The 18,486-nt window shown below is 39.9% G+C and overlaps 2 protein-coding genes across 5 annotated transcripts in view; one reads left to right on the top strand and one right to left on the bottom strand.

Annotated features, from left to right (window-relative positions):
* ctnnal1 (catenin (cadherin-associated protein), alpha-like 1) overlaps positions 1-4,343 on the top strand; it is a 58,978-nt gene extending 54,635 nt beyond the window's left edge. For both annotated transcript variants that reach the window (XM_037794875.1, XM_037794874.1), the window contains exons 16-19: positions 115-171; positions 1,464-1,583; positions 2,244-2,327; positions 2,725-4,343. In XM_037794875.1, the coding sequence (XP_037650803.1) occupies positions 115-171; positions 1,464-1,583; positions 2,244-2,327; positions 2,725-2,895 (432 nt within the window). In that variant the 3' untranslated portion in view covers positions 2,896-4,343. The remainder of the gene's footprint in view (positions 1-114; positions 172-1,463; positions 1,584-2,243; positions 2,328-2,724) is intronic.
* On the bottom strand, positions 2,548-11,451 carry abitram (actin binding transcription modulator). Of its 3 annotated transcripts, XM_037794877.1 has the most exons (8): positions 11,375-11,451; positions 8,879-9,032; positions 7,410-7,461; positions 5,391-5,520; positions 5,196-5,272; positions 5,041-5,110; positions 4,634-4,802; positions 2,548-2,880 (listed from the first exon to the last, which is right to left on the bottom strand). In XM_037794877.1, exons 2-7 carry the CDS (start codon positions 8,958-8,960, stop codon positions 4,665-4,667), a joined length of 549 nt encoding a protein of 182 aa, XP_037650805.1. In that variant the 5' UTR covers positions 8,961-9,032; positions 11,375-11,451; the 3' UTR covers positions 2,548-2,880; positions 4,634-4,664. The 3 variants fall into 3 exon arrangements, with proteins under 3 accessions (XP_037650805.1, XP_037650804.1, XP_037650806.1); XM_037794876.1 differs by lacking the exon at positions 2,548-2,880 and having other exon boundaries at positions 4,333-4,802; XM_037794878.1 differs by lacking the exons at positions 2,548-2,880; positions 8,879-9,032 and having other exon boundaries at positions 4,333-4,802; positions 11,375-11,442.
* Positions 11,452-18,486: the final 7,035 nt, after the last annotated feature.

Raw genomic sequence — 18,486 nt, 5'->3', positions numbered from 1 at the left:
GTGCGTTTTTGACTATCGAACGGCTTCCAGGTTGAAGTTAAAAGAATTATAGTTTTGCTTGTATTTGTGTACGTTTTTTGATTTGTGTCCTTTTTTTCCTGACTCATTGTTAAGGTTCTCTCTGAAGAGGGACTCCAGCTGTGCTCAACTCTCCGCACTTTTTCCACTCAGGTAAATACCAATGCAATAAATCTCTCTCTCTCTCTTGAACAAACACACACACACACAGTTTAAGGCTGAATAAAAAATAAAACCAATACCAAATATTTTTTGCACATTAAGCACTCTATAAAAAGAAATCTATATGTTATATAAAAGAAATAAGACTTTTTTTTGTAAAAGAAGCAATAAAATGAGTGCAGCAGGATATTAAAAAAAAAAAAAAAGAATCAAGAAAGATATAAGTTCTTGCTTCTCTGGTGGTATCTGACAATAGTATAGTGATATGAAGCTAAAAATAAAGCCAAAGAGAAAAGAAAACTTGAGCTGCGAACTCATCTGTATGCAGAAACACACACTGGCACCTGTGTCCCCCCACCCACGTCACGCCTCTCACACACATACACACCCGTATCACCCATTCTGGCATGCCACGGTGCCAGGTCTGCCTTATAAATCATACAGCGAGAGCAGGAAATTAAGGCTGTCACACACTTTCGCCGTCTTCTCTTCCATCCCCCGAGTTGAGATCCAGCAAACAAACGTAGCCTCGGTGCCTTCCTTCCTCTTGCCTTCCACCAACTTCTTCCACAGGTCCTCCAAGTGTAATTAAATGGCTCATTTTGACAGCCGTTAACGACTGCCATTTGTCACCGCTGCGTCTATGTATGTGCGGAAGGGGACGAGGGTGGGGGAGTTGACTGTGACCGCACAGGGCTAATTCATAATCAGGAGGCCCGGCTCTTCAGCTTGCCTCACGCTTTCTGATTAATTACATCAAACAAACTGGTGCTAATGGAGTCCCTCTGTCTCATCACCCTCCACTCCCACAGTTCTTTGCCACCAAAACACACTTGTAGCACACCTGCCCTCATTGAAATTATGAGGCTATTTATGCAAAATAGCTTGAGCATTTGTAATTGAAGTTTTATGTGCTTTTGTCAGTCATGAGTAGAGCCACGCGGAATGAAAGAGCTTGTGTTTTTAGGTCGCCGGTGGCTTGTAAGTGAAGTAGATTGATGGCCCCCGTGACTGAGACTGAGGGATTAACCCAGCTGGATAACAGACTTAAGCAGTAGATCATGACCTAGCTGTTGCTGCTGATGGATTACATCGAGCTATACTAAATTTGAATTTATTTCACCCTCCTTTTTTGGGCTTTTTGTGATTTTGCTTTTGAACAAGAGCACTATAAATCCAGTCCAGTACGTCTATCAATGTGTGAACATATAAACCCAGTCTGCCTGGAATAAACCATTTCTGCTGTCCTGAAAGACATCTCTTCCTCTTTCTGTGTGTTCCAGCTGGTTGATGAGGAAAAGTCTGCGGTGATGACAGAGATGGAGAAACTGGTGGCGTTATGCCAGCAGCTGCAGATGGGGGCCAAGACTCCTGTACAAGGCAAGACTGCCACCTTCCAGAAGGTACTCATACTACGCTTGTGTGTCTTTTTTTGTTGGTTTGTGTGTATACTTTTTTTTTTAAATTACTTGTTTATGCCCCGAGGCTGTTTATTTGAGTAGACATCAAATTAGTAACATCACACACACAGTGTGCAGACTGTAGTGTTTTTGTTCTTAAAAGGGATAATTAGCTGCAAAAAGTATCAAAACTAAATGCCCAACAACAGACGGGCATCAGTGAAGCACCGAGCACACAATAGAGCACGACTAACTGGGTTACTTCATTACTGGCTACGGCGTAATATTTGAGTGATCTGCAAGTAACACCATTATCAAACACAGGGCGCTGGATTAATGAATGTCTGTGAGGAATTAATGAGCTTCTTGGGCCGCCTTAGGTCACCTTGTAATAAAGGGCGAAGGACGGGATGAAGAATAGCGTGTCCTCTGCTGATTAATGAGCATCTCTTTGATGTGTATTGGCTCCCATCTCGCTGCCTCTTCATCCTGATGTTCACTTCATCATTCGTCACTAATGGGAGAGTGTGTGTCTGTCACTGAATAGGAAATGTTACATGCTGATGTGTGGCTGTTGGGTTGAAGTGTTTGTACGTTCTTCAATGTGCATCAATGCTACCCCTCTTAAACTAGTTCTTTATAACTGTATGTCTTTGTCTCTAGGTGGACTCGTCCATTCAGACAACCAGAGGTGTCTTGACTGTGGTCCTCTCCCTCCTCCCGTTCTGCAACAAGCTCAACAGAAAGGTGATTAAACAAGACTCATGACTGAATGACCGGCACGTGTAGTAGCTTTGCTCACACAAATGTCTAATAGGATAAAATGATGAGGTGATGACATTTTGGATGGACATGGATGTAAACTGACACTTGACCGGTTGGCAGAGACATACAACCGCAAGGCGGTAATTAATTCACCAAGTCCTCTAGGTGACTTTTCTTGATTAACCACTGATCTCTGTTGGGGTTTTTTTGTTGGTTTTTATTTGCACATGTATAAAACAGCATAAAACCAGATAACAGAAATAAAAGAATTGTTACAGGAGAGGTCAAAACATTCAAAAGATGGCAAGCTCTTGTTTTTTTTTCTTAATTTTTAACCACATTTCCCTTCAATTTCTCTCCATGTTGTGTCCATTTGCAGTACAAGTCAGAGAGGAGTAGCCTGGGTTCCCCACAGGACTGGAGAGAGAGGCAGGATGCATCCACACCCGTCAAAGAGGAGGGAGCGCTCAACAGCAAGAACAGCAACGGCTTCGGTGTCAAATCCTTGGAGCAGCACATGGCCGGTCTCAACATCCTGGAGAGCAAATAATCCAGGAAACAATCACCTCCTTTATCCACTATTCTCCGTTGGAGCAGCACATAGCCAACTTCAGCTTTCTGGAGAACATGTAATCCAGGAAATACTTCCCTCCCCTCATCCTCATGCACCCACCAGAGAGTGGGCTAGAGCAGTGTATGTGGTGAAGATGGTTGCCTCGGGTCAGTCAGTTTGTATTTGCTGTCTGCATGATAAAGTGTAAGGTTTACAGAGGAAAAAGCAGATCTATGCTGGTTTTGCCCAGGGGCAGTTTTAACCCAGGATAGCACCAGTTCCACCCCAGTCCACAAGATGGAGACAATCAGCCAACACTACGACTTTGCCATTTGCAGTGAGCCTCTTTAAAAAGAGACACAAACCTGATTTTGGAGTCACTTTTATCACTTCTCTGGAGTTGATAAACTGATCAGAAATCAGGGAAAGAACTCCTCTTAATGCTCAGCCATACATCTGTCTTCACTATGTGCCTCTGTGTAACAAGCCTATTTGCTTTGTGGTGTACTGTAAACGTGTTGCACATGTTAGCCAAATGGGAAAGTGAAAAACCCACCATGCATGATGCCATCATCACCAAACCCTTGTGTTTGAGTCTCTTATGGTCAATGTGTCATAGGTTTGTAATGTTAACACTGTAATATTAGACATAGTGGTACATTTTTTTGTCCTTGATCACTGGTATTCTATTCATCTCACTTGGATAAATAAGTATTTTAAAAAAGTCAACCACGCCATATGATTAATGACTACTTTCCATACAGTTTGCCATGGGATGTTAGCCATGTTAATAACAAAATCACTATTTTAATGCCAAATATGATTGTCGTCACAAAGACGCTATGATCTTCAGCTTGCTACTAGTGTGAAATATAAAGCTCTTACACCTCCAGTGCACATCACTGAAGACTTGATTTGATTTAGGCCTGGTCTCGCCAAAAAGTCAGTTTATCACTAGGATGCTTTTGGGATGTCAGGACCTTACTTTATGCTGTCCTGTTATTAAATCATATTGTGTGTATAATTATACGGACATTTTTTAATTAATTCTGAACTGGCACCGGTGTCAAATGGAGCCTTGAAGTGTACTTGTTATGAAGACTATCGTGAAGCTGCCGTGTAGGCCAATATGTAAATGGTATATGGTATCTATAATATGGTACTTGAAGCATAGATTTATAAATATATATATATACACAGTATGTATCTTAAGGTAAGGACTTTGGTACTAGGTGAGAGGTGAGATAATGACTGAGATGAATAACATACATTGAGCTTTAGAGATGCTTTGTACAGTGTGAGAGCAGCTAAGGATGCTGGGTATTGTAGTGGCACTACAGATGTGAAGAAATCATAGATCTAGTTTTGGACCATCTATTCTTTTGACAATTGAAAGGTTAATAAAAGTGACACATAAAAAAAAAATAAACAATATTTTTCTTAAACCTTTGCTGGTTGCATTTATTGACAGTCTAGAAAAATAATTCAAACTGAATATTACTTGGGGGGTATTAAACAAACCGGCTTCAAGTAATTTGCCATGCTTTCCTCTATTTCCTTATTTTTAAAATTAGAAGAAAAAAAAAAAAACAGAACTTCCTGAAACCTCCCTCAATTTCTGAAATGATGAAAAACAACGTATAAGTATAGAGGCACAGCTTGCATTATTTGCAATAGTCCCTTTGAAGTGACCACACACACAAGTGTCACTTTCAAGGATCAGTCTTAACCCAACCTGGTGGGAGAGGCAAGAACGTGGAGTTCCGTCATGATGGTTGAGATTGGGCGACAGTACGTTTGGAGACGACGCTCTCGAACTCCTCTCTGCTCAGAAGATTCTCCGTTATGCTCTTGCTCTCCTCAAACTTTGGCAAGATGACAGCGATGTATCCTTCAGTGGATGGCTGTTTAGATTTGACAGACAAAGCGCTATTAAAACATTTGTTTTGACAAGATTAGATGAAACTTCAACGATTGAGGTAGAGAAACTTTTTTATTTTTAAATTAATAAAAAAGTATATCCTAACTCAAGAGGGCATTTAATTATTTGAAATAGACATGATTCAATTCACAGAAGGATGGACATGGTAATGGTATCCATACGTGCGTGTGATAATGTTAACAATGTAAAAAATAATATACCTTTTCCAGCAAGAGAGAAGGTCTTTCTAAAATACTCTCATTGACCTCGAGAAGACGGCCCCGGATGCAGCTAAAAGGAGGATAGATCTGTGTGACTGATCACGACATACAAGCATGTTGGAACATATGCCTAGAAAAACAAACTATTATCTCACCTGTAGATTGTGTATTCAGTTTCATCTGTGCATGTTATCCTACACAGAGGTGCGAAATCAGTAAGGAACTGACCCCCCTATAACGGGAAAATAAGATATTTAAGGACACGCTGAAAAAACAATATGAAGTAAAGCTTGAAATTGATGCACATAGACCAAAATCATCTGTAGCTTTAAGAATTGTTATGAATTTACCCGCTTGGACTTCCCAGACACTTTATTGTTCAGTCGACTGCAGCAATTACTGATCTGGTAATTGATGCTTTTGATTTCTCGCCCATTCTGAAGGATCGGGTGAGTCTCCGCTAAGGTGACGACACATAACCTGCAGATAAGAAACATAAATTCTAAAGCATGCCTTCAAAAACTAAACAATATGAGTGTATGTAAGTCACTTATATTAAGGGTGGATTAAATCAAAGTTAAAAACAGTGTGACAAAACTCTTTGAGGTAAATTAAAAAATGCACATTTTAATATGGAGTGTCAAACTTATAACATATTCAAATGGGGCTCAGGACGTAAAACTAAATACACTGACTGACCAGAAAAATAGAAAACCCTTTACATCAGCTATTCTCAACCACTGAGCCGGGGCCCATTGGTGGGCCTCAGAGCGCCCGCTAGTGGGCCGCGGAGGTACTGACAAATGGTTATATTAACCTCTTCAAAATCCAACGGAGGCTATTCTGTTTTTCAGAGGTTCTAGCGGGCGGGTTTTAAAGCTAGAGGAAGCATACTGGAATGATGTGAAACTAAAAATCCTAAGGAATCCATTGGTCCCAACCATGCCATGCTAGCTTTTCAGGAAGGAGGCTAAATAACACTTCAACATTACACAAAATTTTGGCGAGGAAAAACTGGCATGGCCATTTTCGAAGGGGTCCCTTGACCTCTGACCTCAAGATATATGAATGAAAATGGGTTCTATGGGTACCCACGAGTCTCCCCTTTACAGACATTTGTCTCGGATGCAGTGACCCAAAATCGAGCGATTTTTTGATGTTGGAGACAACCCTGCACCAGTAAAAGCTCCAAAGCGTGTGGTGAGGAAATATGACCCTGAATACTTTGGTTCATAATGGCAGGCAGTGATGGGTGAGGGTAAGCTGTATATTTAAGTGGGTCATTACACCTGACGCTGGCATAACACATATTTATAACCCAGTTGGTCATTTATTTGGGAAGGTGGTCCTCGGAATTATTAACAATCAGCCGTGGACCTCAAGTTACAAAACATTGAGAACCGCTGCTTTACACTGTAATATGCACTCAACCTTCCTGTGATGATATCAGTGGCTAATACTGTTTTAAAGTGTACTTTGTGTTGTTGTTTTAATGGTTTGCATTAAATATTTAAGGAAGGTGTTTCTAATATGTTAGTTCACCCATAAACAATATTTAAGAAATCTCTATCAATATAATGTAATACTAGCACAGAAAAGCCTCAAAACCAGATTGATACAGGACATTAAAGGGACTGTTTGTAACTTTTTAAGCGTATAAATGTAGCGGGTCGGCACACATGCGCGTTCGCATATGCGCGCTCGCGTTTGGCCGGAGCCTCGTCTCCGCTGCCTGCTCTCCTTCACTCAGACGGCGCTCGCGTCCTCGCTGTCTCGCTCCACCTCTAGACAGAACGCGCGCTCACTACACACTGCAGAAGAGTTAGTTTAGCTCTGAGAATATCTAGTGAATGTACAGTGGACGTTAGTGCAGAAATAAATGCTGCAGCTCCTCCAGACCAGTCGGGAGGCGATAAGGTAACTCGTTGAGTAGCCCCGCTGCTGAAGCCTGCGCTGAGGCAGGAAAAGCCAACACTAGGATCAGCATTGATTCATGGAGAGACCTTCGTCTGGTCAGCTAACATTACTGCAAGCAGCTGAAATATAGAGTGATATTGTGGTTTTAGCTGACGTCTGTCGCCTCACTGTTTTGAGCGATGCTCGTTCATGTCTATGTAGAGCGAGCACAAACGCGAGCTCGATGCTGACTTTCGTTGATTTCACGGCCACAGGTGTCGCTGTTAAGCAGCATTTCTGAATCTCACAAATAGTCCCTTTAAATAGTTTCAACAAAAACTGGACAGTTCAGTAGTATTTCTCCCAAGTGTATACTTAATTACCAGTAATAAAAATGACTATTGGTTTTGTAATCATCCCCACCTGGTGTTGAGTAACTCTGTTTACTAACATTATAACATGAGTCCTGTTACCTGTTTGAGTGCTGCAGGATGCAGTGGTCCTCACATGGTTTCCCCTTCATATCTACAGAAAACAAACACAATACACTTTGAGTTAAATGCATCATGCTGGGTAATAATCACATCATGTAGTGTTCTCGCTAACACTACATTATTAACATTATTAACATTATTAACATCATTAACATTATTAACATTATTAACATCATTAACATTATTAACATTATTAACATTATTAACATTATTAACATCATTAACATTATTAACATTATTAACATCATTAACATTATTAACATCATTAACATCATTAACATTAACATCATTAACATTATTAACATTATTAACATTATTAACATTATTAACATCATTAACATTATTAACATTATTACAGTTTTTCTCGATTGTTTACACACATTTTCTGAAAGCATGCCTCATACTCTCAGAACTCTACACACAAATCAAAAAACACACACACAATGGGCAAAACCCCTCAATTCTCCTGCAAAATGAAACTTTACATTCAAAACAATGTTATTTCTTCTCAAAATGGTATTTTGTTTTCAAATGACACACACAAACCATCATATGAATAGACATTTATAAGAACCAGTTGAACACTGATGTGCTCAATGTAAAACACTATGATGAATGGAAAACACTTCTTCTCCATTCATCATAATGACTTAGGCCTTTTTTTTGTTCAGTGTTACACTTACTACAGACAGTACATACAGAAGTGTGTTGTAAAATATTTTAGAATATTGTTTTTATACTCAGAACACACAAATACACGGTAACAAATATATTTTATTTTCCCCACAAAAACAATGTACACAGTGTACATCCCAACCAACACAAAGTTGCACATACAGTGGTCTACATACAAAACAACAGAAGAATTTACTGTATACAGTTACAGTAAAAAAAACTATGCTGCATCCTCTCTTCTGTTTCGGTCTGGCCACAGCACCTCATCCACATCACAAGCAATGTTTTCCCTTTTATGCTAAAGCTCTGATTGCTAATTGTAACACTGTGTGACAGGTGTTTGCCCATGTGATGAGTCAGTGTGCATAGTAGGGCAATTGACTTTATAATTTTGATTGACAGTGTGTTCCTTGTGAAAACGAGATTTTCTTCATGAAAATTGTGCCAAATGCAGAGAATTGTGTGTAGTGTTTTGAAAAAAGTGTGTTTTAGAACTGCAATTTGAGTGTAAAGCAGGAATTGTGCTTGTAGTTTAGCAGAATTGGTTCAGGGGGTTGGTACATGAGTTACATGTTGTGGTCATTGTGTGTCAAGTACCAGTATTTGTGTGTAAACAATTGAGAAAAACTGTAACATTATTAACATTATTTACATTATTAAACATCATTAACATTATTAACATTATTAACATTATTAAACATTATTAACATTATTAACATCATTAACATTATTAACATTATTAACATCATTAACATTATTAACATGTTATTTACCGGCTCTGAACCATCGGGTGTAATATCGGTCGATGACTGAAGGCGCCGTCGCGTCTGTGTGTTTCTGCTCGTCGCATTCCATCAGAAGGATTCACAGTGATAAAGGTTGTAGGAAGAGAAGTCCGCGTTCATTCACAGAAATGTGTTCACTACTCTGCATGAGGGGACAGGGAATGGTGTGACACTCACTGGGCGGTGCGTCCGTCAAATCAATCCGAAGGTTTTAAGAGCAAGAAATGGTTCCGGTTTTGGGGGGGGGGGGGGGGGTTGTAGATATGGAAGCCCAAAGGGGACTTTATTAAAATGATAATGTAAACTTGAATATATATATATAAATTTATTATTATTATTAATTTTTGATTTACTTATCTTTTTGTGTTTTTTTGTATATGTTTCGTTTATGTCTCTATCGGATTTAATTCATTTATATGTATAAATGTAAGTGTTTATGAAATTAATTCTGCTTATTTAATGGTGCAGTAATATTGTTATAGGGATGCCTTAATGTAAATATGTGCACTGTAAATAACTATTGATTTTTTTGTTTGTTTTCCTCTTTTATTATTGTTTTGTAAACAAAAGGGCAAAAAAGAGAGAAAATGCCCTGCATCAAAAATATTTGTGCCTTTTTTTCTTTGGTTTTGTTCTCTTGTCAAAGATATTTTGATGCCATTGTTTTATATATTGTCCTTCCAACAACTTATTTTGTAGATTTGTTTTCTTCCTAGTTAAACGTTCCAAAGACAGAGCACAGACCGTCTCCACTATTTAAATGTGGCCAAATAAAAATTGACAAACGACCAAACAAACATCAAGAATCCATGTGATCCATTAAAAATCAATACCAGCCTTTTCTTAACGCCTTTTAAACAACCTATTGGGATGGATGGCCGTCATTCGCACATAGATAAATGAGAAAAAAAAATGGTGTTACATAGAAATGACGAGACATATGTCATTACGAAGTAATTTGTTTATACAATTATTTCTGTGATTTATTGGATTTTGTAGAGAATACCAATAAAAAGACTTTGAACTCAACTTGAATATAAAAATGTAATTCAATAGCATTGTAACTTTCCACGTATGTGTTATTTGAGTCAAAATGATAAATGCGATAATCCAACTTTCACTTTCACTTTCATTTTCACATACTCGTATGGGCGTTCTATGACCATATTAAAATGAAAATGGAAAAAGCTGTTTGACATTTAATTTTCAAAGTTGTACCCGCTGTACAGTGGACAATATTCAAATGTTAATTCAAAATTCATATTATAGTAAGTCATAAAAAAAAGACATAAGTATGCCATAAAAGAGTGAGAAGATGAAGAGAAGGAGTTTCACTCTGTTGTTTTTTGCACACAGGCACAAACAGGACCTACAGTATATACATGCATTAATGGAGAGATGTCAGCGCCCCGAGCCGTGGGGGAGGGTGGTGCCTTGCTCAAGGGCACCTCGGCAGTTCCCAAGAAGTAAACTGTCATCTTTCCAGCTACCAGTTCACACTCAGTACTTGGTCCATGCGGGGACTTGAATCTGCGACCTTCCGGTTCCCAAGCCAAGTGCCTACGGACTGAGCTACTGCCGATAAAAAATCTGTCAGCTGGTGCCAAATGCCTGGAGCGAACTGGTTTGAGGCGTAAAACGTGAAATGTGGGGTGAACTCCTATGTACCAGGGGAGCAGGAGACGGACTGTGACCGGGTTTATCTTCCGTATAATCTTGAATGGACTGACGAAGCACGGCACTAATTTGCAGGACTCTACTTCCACTCAAACTTGCATTTCTTTTTTCTGCATTACGAATGAAGTGGCCCGCCTTCCTTCAGTACAGATAGGACCCACTGCTCATACACTCCTCCTTCTCTACCCGAGAAAGCTGCCCTATTTGTATGGGTACATCACTGTTCGGAGGCCCACGGAGCGGTTCGGGCGTTTCCTGAGAGATGCTAAACTCCACCCCCAATAAGTGGCAGTGGTGAACGTGCTCTCTCTCTGTTTTAGTTCAGCAAGGATACCAATTCCTCGAGCGAGTCAGGAACGTTGCGGGAGGCTGTCTCATCTTTAATCTTCTCTGATAAGGCATGGATAAAGGTTGCCGTCAGGGCTTCCCTGTTCCATTCAGCAGCTAAGGTGCAGAATTCATTGGAGAACTTGGCTACACCGGTGGAGCCCTGACATAACCCAATAAGACGTTTAGCCACTTCCTGGCCGCTTATATCACGGTTAAAAATTGTTCTAATTTCGGCCACAAAGACAGCAGCATCAGAACAGACAAGAGTCTGCTTCTCCCACAATGCCGTAACCCATGAAAGAGCCTTATCTGAGAGAAGTTGACTAAAGAAAAAGACTAAAGACTAAAGATTAAAACTCAGAAGCCTGGCCACCTAGACGTACTCTACTCTAACAGACTAAGCTCAAAAGGCAAACAGAAAACGGTGAGCAAATCATGCAGATAGGTTCACGTGGTAACTTCTGCCGATGCACACACCCCTACACAGCTAGAACCAGCCATAGGGTGAAGCTCTCACTACCTCTCACAATGAGACAAGGAGCCAGCATCTGAACACTGGAAACCAGGGGTGGATATAGGCTTCACACACCTGATCCCCATCAGGGACAATTAGGCTCCCACACCTGCCTCTTCTCAGAGATAATTAACCCAACCAGCCTGGTGAGTGGTAGGGGCAAGTGTCCCGCACAATAGCAGGCTACAGGTAGCAGCCCCTAAGTGCAGTACAGTATATCTCTGAAACAGTACCCCTCTGGCTAGTGGCTTAACCATAGAAATAGATATATTAATTTTAAAATTGTGTTTAACATTTGAATAATAATTGTCCACTGTACTGCGGGTTAAGTCTTTGAAAATGAAATGTCAGATGCTGTTCTCATTTTCAAATTGTTAGAAAATTGCATTTTTTATTTTGACTTAAATAATGCTTACATTAATGGAAAATCAGGTTACATTGTTTATATTATTTTCATTTTTACTCAAATAAAACACACATATGTGGGAAATGATAATGCTCTTGTGGAATTTAATTTTCAAGTTTACATTATCATTTCAATGAAGTCCTCTATGGGCTTCCATACTGACACTTTGAAAAAGTACAGTACATCAAAGTAAATCTTCCTCTGGTACAAAAATGTACTAACTGGTCATTTTAAAAAAATGGCAGCATAGATACATAGGGGAAGAATCGGATATCTGTCGATTAGACATGGCAGTGGTTTGACTGATCTAGCCACAGCTACTCTCATTTAAAAATAATAACAGTATTGCCATATGAATAATTTAATTCTGAACTGATAGTGTTTAGCTGTAAAATTAGAAAGTTTGCTCCGGCTGGTGGGCGGTGCTTTGTACTTCCTGAACTGATCTCAACATGTCTGCCAGGTCACAAACTTTCTCATTTTACAGCTAAACAGTACACTACAAGATGTTTATGAAAACATTTGAGGCGGGAAATAGGCATTACAGTAACAGAATATTGATTCATATTTGATCAGCGCTGCCTAGTTTGACCGTTTGATCAGAGTTTGTGAGTGATTGACAGCTGCTCAGAGACGACAGGCTCCAGCTTGGCTCTGATTGGTTGTTTTCCTCCGTGATGTCATGCACTACTTTCAAGATATAGTGACCGATTTTTAAATCATATTTGTTCCAATTACTGTAGCTTTGAGGCCGCTCTTGCATTATTACTTGAATGTCTTATAGAGAGGTCCTATGTTAAAAATCTTGTAAAATCAAACATGTGTTTGGACAAATAACCACAAACAGAGGTCAATAACTTCCCAAAGCAAATGTTTTGTACTTTGCATTTTCATGTCATGCTCATGTTGTTGTGTTGCTACCGGGGACACATTGTGAGAGCAATTGTTCACATTGCCCACTAGATGTCAGACTACAGCTAACAACTGCAGTATCCTCTATAGTCAATGGAATTTAACTCTACACATGCAAACTCCTCAGATGACATCAATGTTTATTCAAATGCAAATCCTCTGCACAATGTGGGTACATCTTCATATATTTAAACTATCTCCAGCAAAACATGTTGATACTTGATTAAGATGCATTTGCTCATGTGTAAACCAGGCACACAATATAGTGCCACCTCACAGTGTCTGTGATCAACTGCTCAATTTCTGTAGATGAACTACGTGTCATTTTTTTTCCCCACTTAGCTCTAATGACTCTCCCAGATGGCCGATAGACATTTATGTTGAGTCGACATATGGTTGAATTATGCAATGCAGAGCTCTGAGAGAGAATGGGTGCAGGAATGAGGGACTGTTCCCCTCCCTGGATCTGTGAAATAGCCCCTCTCTGACCCATACCAATCACATACCAAACATATCTGGCTCCATGCGCTACTTGCACAATGCTTAGCGAACATTTTTCAGGGATTGGCATTGGCACGAGGAAGATTAAGTAATGGTGACTTCACATACTGTAACGCAAGAGACCGAGAGAGAGAGACTCGGCTGATATTTGGGGGCACGATGAGTTTTCCGTGCTCAGTCACCACTACCAAGACTTGGAAAGTTTCGCTGTCAAGACCCATCGTAATGAGTTTTTCCATTACTGCTCCGTCTGTGGTAGGCCTTGGTCTGCAATTAATTCAAAGATGAAATACAAAACCATTGTGGAAACAGTGGGAGGTGTCAAAGGGAGTATCTCATGGATATGCAATCTTGCGTCAGGCATTTCCAATACACAAGGTCCATCCTTAATATGAATCAGCAGCTTTACCTGTGATTTGACTTGTCTTTTTCCAACCCAAAGCTGCTGCTAGGCTCTTAGATGCTGGATACCTAGTAGATCTTCATGACGATGTTTTCAAATTGTTGCGTGAGAGGGGAAAGGGCTTGCATATTCCAATAGCAGGTGACCTCCTATTTGCAAGAGTGTGTGCATCTGTGTTTATCAGTCTGTTCATTGCCTATATGTATCTGTCAGTCTGTGTACATTCCCAAGTTTTAACTACATATTGTTGGAATGAAACATTGCTCCTGCTCTTCGAGTGTCTCCAGCTGCACAGACTACCGTGTGTGCGTGATGCACGCGTATAGCTCCACGTCAGCTGCTACAGCGAGCAGTCATTCATCTCTGGCCTGCTGTTTGTCTGTTTGGCTCCAGCAGTCTCTCCTTGCACATGGAAGTGGTCCAACATCTTTCCGTAGCTGGCCTTCAGTGCCAGAGGAGAGCCTGATAAGGGAAGAGAGAAGAGAGGTGATGCCTGCGTGGCTTTGAGTTGTTTCTTTTTATTATTAGGATTGTACTCATACCAGAACCAGAGAATTGAGGATTTCCTGGTTCGTGGCACTCAGCTAGCTGCGTCTTAAGCCAGAGAGAGAGATGAGATATTTCTGTTGTAATGCAGATGGAGAGAATGATTGCGAGAGAGGGGCTTTCTTTTTCCTAAGTGGGTTCATGCAGACAAGCCATCAGTAACACTTTCATTGTTTAGGTAGGAGGAGAATTGCATGCAATCCAGGCTCGCCCTCAGTATCTCATCATTTGGTAAATATCTAGGAAAATAGAGAGAGGTATGCTGCAGATAGAGATGCTGCACATCTTTTTCCTGGAAAGCATAGAGCCCACACACCTGCATTTGCCATTTAACAGACTGAGTCAGTCAATTAAAGAACTGTCATTTCAGGGTTCATTTTTGAGGGGCTGTCAAATGTGCTTTTGTGTCACAGGGCAAGAATTAGATTTGAGTGAGGATGTGGTTAAAGCAGCAGTGGGTAGAAATGGAGCAAATCTGGTTAAAAAAAGGTATTTTTATAAAACACTATTTCCTGACAGTAGTTCACGACACAGATAATGTGAAAAAAAATCATGTGCCTCTATGTCCTCCGGTGCTCCTAATGGCATCTGCAAGATTTCACAGATCGGAGGAAAACAACAAATCAGAGCCGAGCTGGAGCCTGACGTCTCTGAGCAGCTGTCAATCACTCGGGAACTGCGATCAAACGGTCAAACTAGGCAGCGCTGATCAAATATGACTCAATATTCTGTTATTGTAATGCTTATTTCTCGCATAAAATGTTGAGATCAGTTGAGGAAATACCAAGCACCGCCCACCAGCCGGAGCAAACTCATTTTACAGCTAAACAGTACACTACAAGATGTTTCTGAAAATATTTGATGCGAGAAATAGGCATTACAGTTATTCTGCCTACTGCCACTTTAATGCCCCGATCAACACGTACAGTGTCACATTGATCTGTTTTCTCCCTTAAAAAGTTTGGATGGGAAATCATGAAGTTGTCAGTCAGCGAATGCACTAACATGCAACAGCACAGAAACCCAGGAGCTCCTGACCGCTGCTTTGAATCTTGTGTTTTGGAGGTCCTATGAGCTTTATGAATGTCATGTCTGCAGAGGAGCGGTATCGCTCTGATAAGCTGGTCCTGTGTCAAGTTGTTATTAGCTTACTCTGGTAATCAGCGGGCAAAGGTGCAATCAATCATGTCAGAGCGTCTCTGTTATTTCTGGCCTCTCTCCAAAAGCAGCGAGGCCTGAGGCTCTGAAAATATGTGCTCATGTGTTTGTGTAAGTCAACGTCATGATTCACTTCAGTTTAAACATATTTCATCACAGATCTGTTTATATGAAGTGGTGCATTCGGTTGAATACAACTAATAAATACAACTGAAAAGATCAGACTGAATGTTGAGCAAGTGATCACAACATTTCTTAGCCTTGCTTATATTACCAGTGTATTTATTGTTACCATGGAAACAAAACAGATGTCTTTAAATAGCTGAGCTTGTTACTTTTCCTTGAGCTTTTTGCTCTTTTGTTCTGTTGATGGGTTCTGTTGATGGGTTACGGCACCTTTGCTCGGACCATACCCATCTTCAAATTCAGCCTTAATTTTGATCTCATCTACACACCAAGGCTAGACAAGTTTTGCATTTTCAATTTGTTTTTATTTTATTTCAGTTTTGACTTTTTCGATTTCAATTCATTTGAGTTTAAGTTAGTTCTCAGAGTGCGTTTGCTAGTTTTAGTTTAGTTTCAGTTTTTCAGAAAGGTTTGGTTTTAGTTTTTATATTTAGTTTTAGTTTTAAAGTAGTTTTGTTTTTGTTAGGGCCAGGTATAATGTCTCAAAAGTATGTAGCTATATATATAAAATATAAAATACATGGAGAACTGTGTAGGAATGGCCATAATGTCTGATACTTAATCTTAACTCTACTTTAGTGAAGAAATTGCAGTGCAGCGCAGTCTCCTGGAATGTTAAGTCCATTCAGTTTTTGAGGTTCAACGTCACAAGAGTTGACTGAAATTTCATGCTGTTTCCTTTTTTCGGTAGTGATATATTACAGTTAAAAAACTACGTTTTACGTTCATTTATATTCTTTTTTTTCACTGCTTAGTATTGTATTAGTTTAAGTTTTAGTTTACTATAATAACCCTGCTATATACCTGTAAAGTTTTGGGACTACATTTTTCATGGTGGTGATGCTGTCACGGTGACGAAATCTATCCACAGACAACCTGGCATAGTACTTAAAGGGTGAAAACAGTACCAGCCACACACACTGTCACATCTGGTAAAGATAGTTTGCATGAGCAACACAGTGATTGACAGAGTGCGCAACCAGAGCCAGTAACGTAGACATCTGCCTCTGATAAAGAATAACAAAAAGCTATCACTATTTTAAACATGGGTGTGTGTCTACAGAGAAAGGGATTAGGTGTCCCCGGCAGCAGAGCAGGACTCTTCTCCCAGAGCCAAAATGCTCATATATCACCGTTGGTGTCATGTGAAATTATATACACAAAAATGTATGGTGGCTTAAAAGTTATCATTTGAGAGAGGCAAGGTTTTCACCCAACAGTGACGTCACTTCATTTTGACCTCTGAAGTGTGAAAACAAGAGGAAGAGGTCTGAACTGGTTTGTTTCAAATGCTGCCTGTCAGTTTGGGACACTGCACTTTTATCCTGTACTCGGTAAAGGCAATCCGTGTTTTTATAGGATTAAATAGTGTTTTTGAATCATTGTAATGCCCAATCTGAGAGGTCACAAGAAAAATGAATGTTCAAATAATTCATGATCAACATTCTAGCAGATCTGGTTCCATCAATCACGTGTTATTTAACACCATCTTTACTGCCTTTCTTTCCTCTTTCATGTCACTGATTATAAAGTGCATCAGACTCATTCCTCATGCTATTTGTTCAGAGCTGTCATCCTGCTTGTCATTCTCCAGAGATGAATGGGGTTCAACAGAAGCTGAGGGCAATGGAAAGAACATGCACGCTGCCAGATAAGACGCCAAATCCACATGCACGCATGAGGAATAATTTACAGGTGTTAAGAGGTTTCAGCTTTGGATTCTTGCCACATGCTTTCTCTTGCCAAGGCAGTAAAATTTAACAAGACGTTTTATGATACACTGAAAGGCATATATGCATATACATTAAGTCACCAACTAGGTATATTTAGGTTGACCGACAATTTCGAATTAGAAGGTGCCTCTACAGTGCTTGTGTTAATTATTTGTAAGAAGCCACGTGGCACACATTTTTCAAAATCTCCTCCATGGAAAGTGAACTTTCCTCCAAGAGGAACTCTCCGTGCACCTCTTGTGTTTGCTTGTAGCGTAGCAGCAGGCAGGATGCTCCGAGCTCTAAAACACAAGCTGGCGTTTGAATGACAGCGGAGCCAGGTTGTTCCTTTTCTTATCCAAATATCCACCCTTCAAGTGCTTCCCAGAAAAACTCATTTATGCCTCAGCTCTGCCTGACTGAAGCTTTCCAGATCCAAACGGTTGTTTTCTTCAAAAATATTCTCTCAGATTTTGCACATTTGCACAGCAGCGTTCCTGTATTGTTCAACTTAATCATGGTCACTCAAGTCTGGCTAATAAAGCAACTGTTACAAGCTAAATAAACATTTCCTTATGCAGAAATTACAGGTCACTGCACAAACCTGTAACATGTCAATGAAAGAACACAAAGCACAACACTGCATACTTGTGCAACTGTTTTGTAGCGATTGTCGCTATGTTTTCCTCGCCTATTTTTAAGTTTATATTACGGAATGTAAAATTTCGTGAGCACAATAAACGTCAACGCCTCATTCCGCAGTATCATGTACGAGAAATGGAGACACAGATTCCCAGCAGGTCACATAAGAACACTCCATTCCCTGGCAAAGATGTGGACATTTGGAGCTTTTTTTTTGACGAGTTTGGTTTTTGTTTGTTTTCCTCTGGCTCTCTGGACAGCCTTGGACATAGTTGTGTGTGTTGGCCGAGGCTCTTGGTTCGACATTAAAGGACATGTTCTCATGTGCTGTTTCTCAAGCGAACATTCAATACTGTGCTCTTCCCGGGGGGAGTAATTATTTCACAGGTTTGGTGAAAATTGTCAAAAGTAGTCTCACGATCACTGTAACCCTAACCAAAAAAAAGTTTATTCAAATGTGCTATTAGTATACTTCTTTTAAACTTAAAATAAGAGCTTTCAGTTTACTTTTTATGTACTTATCAGAGATATACTTAACAAAATTATACTTAAGTGTACTTGGCTTATACTGACAAGTATAGAGAGAAGTCTAAGTATACTTGTGCTTAC

Source organism: Sebastes umbrosus, chromosome 15, assembly GCF_015220745.1.
Source record: "Sebastes umbrosus isolate fSebUmb1 chromosome 15, fSebUmb1.pri, whole genome shotgun sequence".
NCBI lineage: Eukaryota > Metazoa > Chordata > Actinopteri > Perciformes > Sebastidae > Sebastes > Sebastes umbrosus.
This window is presented reverse-complemented; position numbering and strand designations above follow the sequence as displayed.

What these genes read in the sequence shown, in the direction of transcription:
- abitram (XM_037794877.1), bottom strand. Translation starts at nt 8,960, where the DNA reads ATGGAATGCGACGAGCAGAAACACACAGACGCGACGGCGCCTTCAGTC. An exon ending in CACCCGATGGTTCAGAGCCG is followed by an intron (nt 7,462 to 8,878) that starts GTAAATAACATG and finishes TGTTTTCTGTAG; the next exon opens with ATATGAAGGGGAAACCATGT. An exon ending in TGTCTGGGAAGTCCAAGCGG is followed by an intron (nt 5,273 to 5,390) that starts GTAAATTCATAA and finishes TTCCCGTTATAG; the next exon opens with GGGGGTCAGTTCCTTACTGA.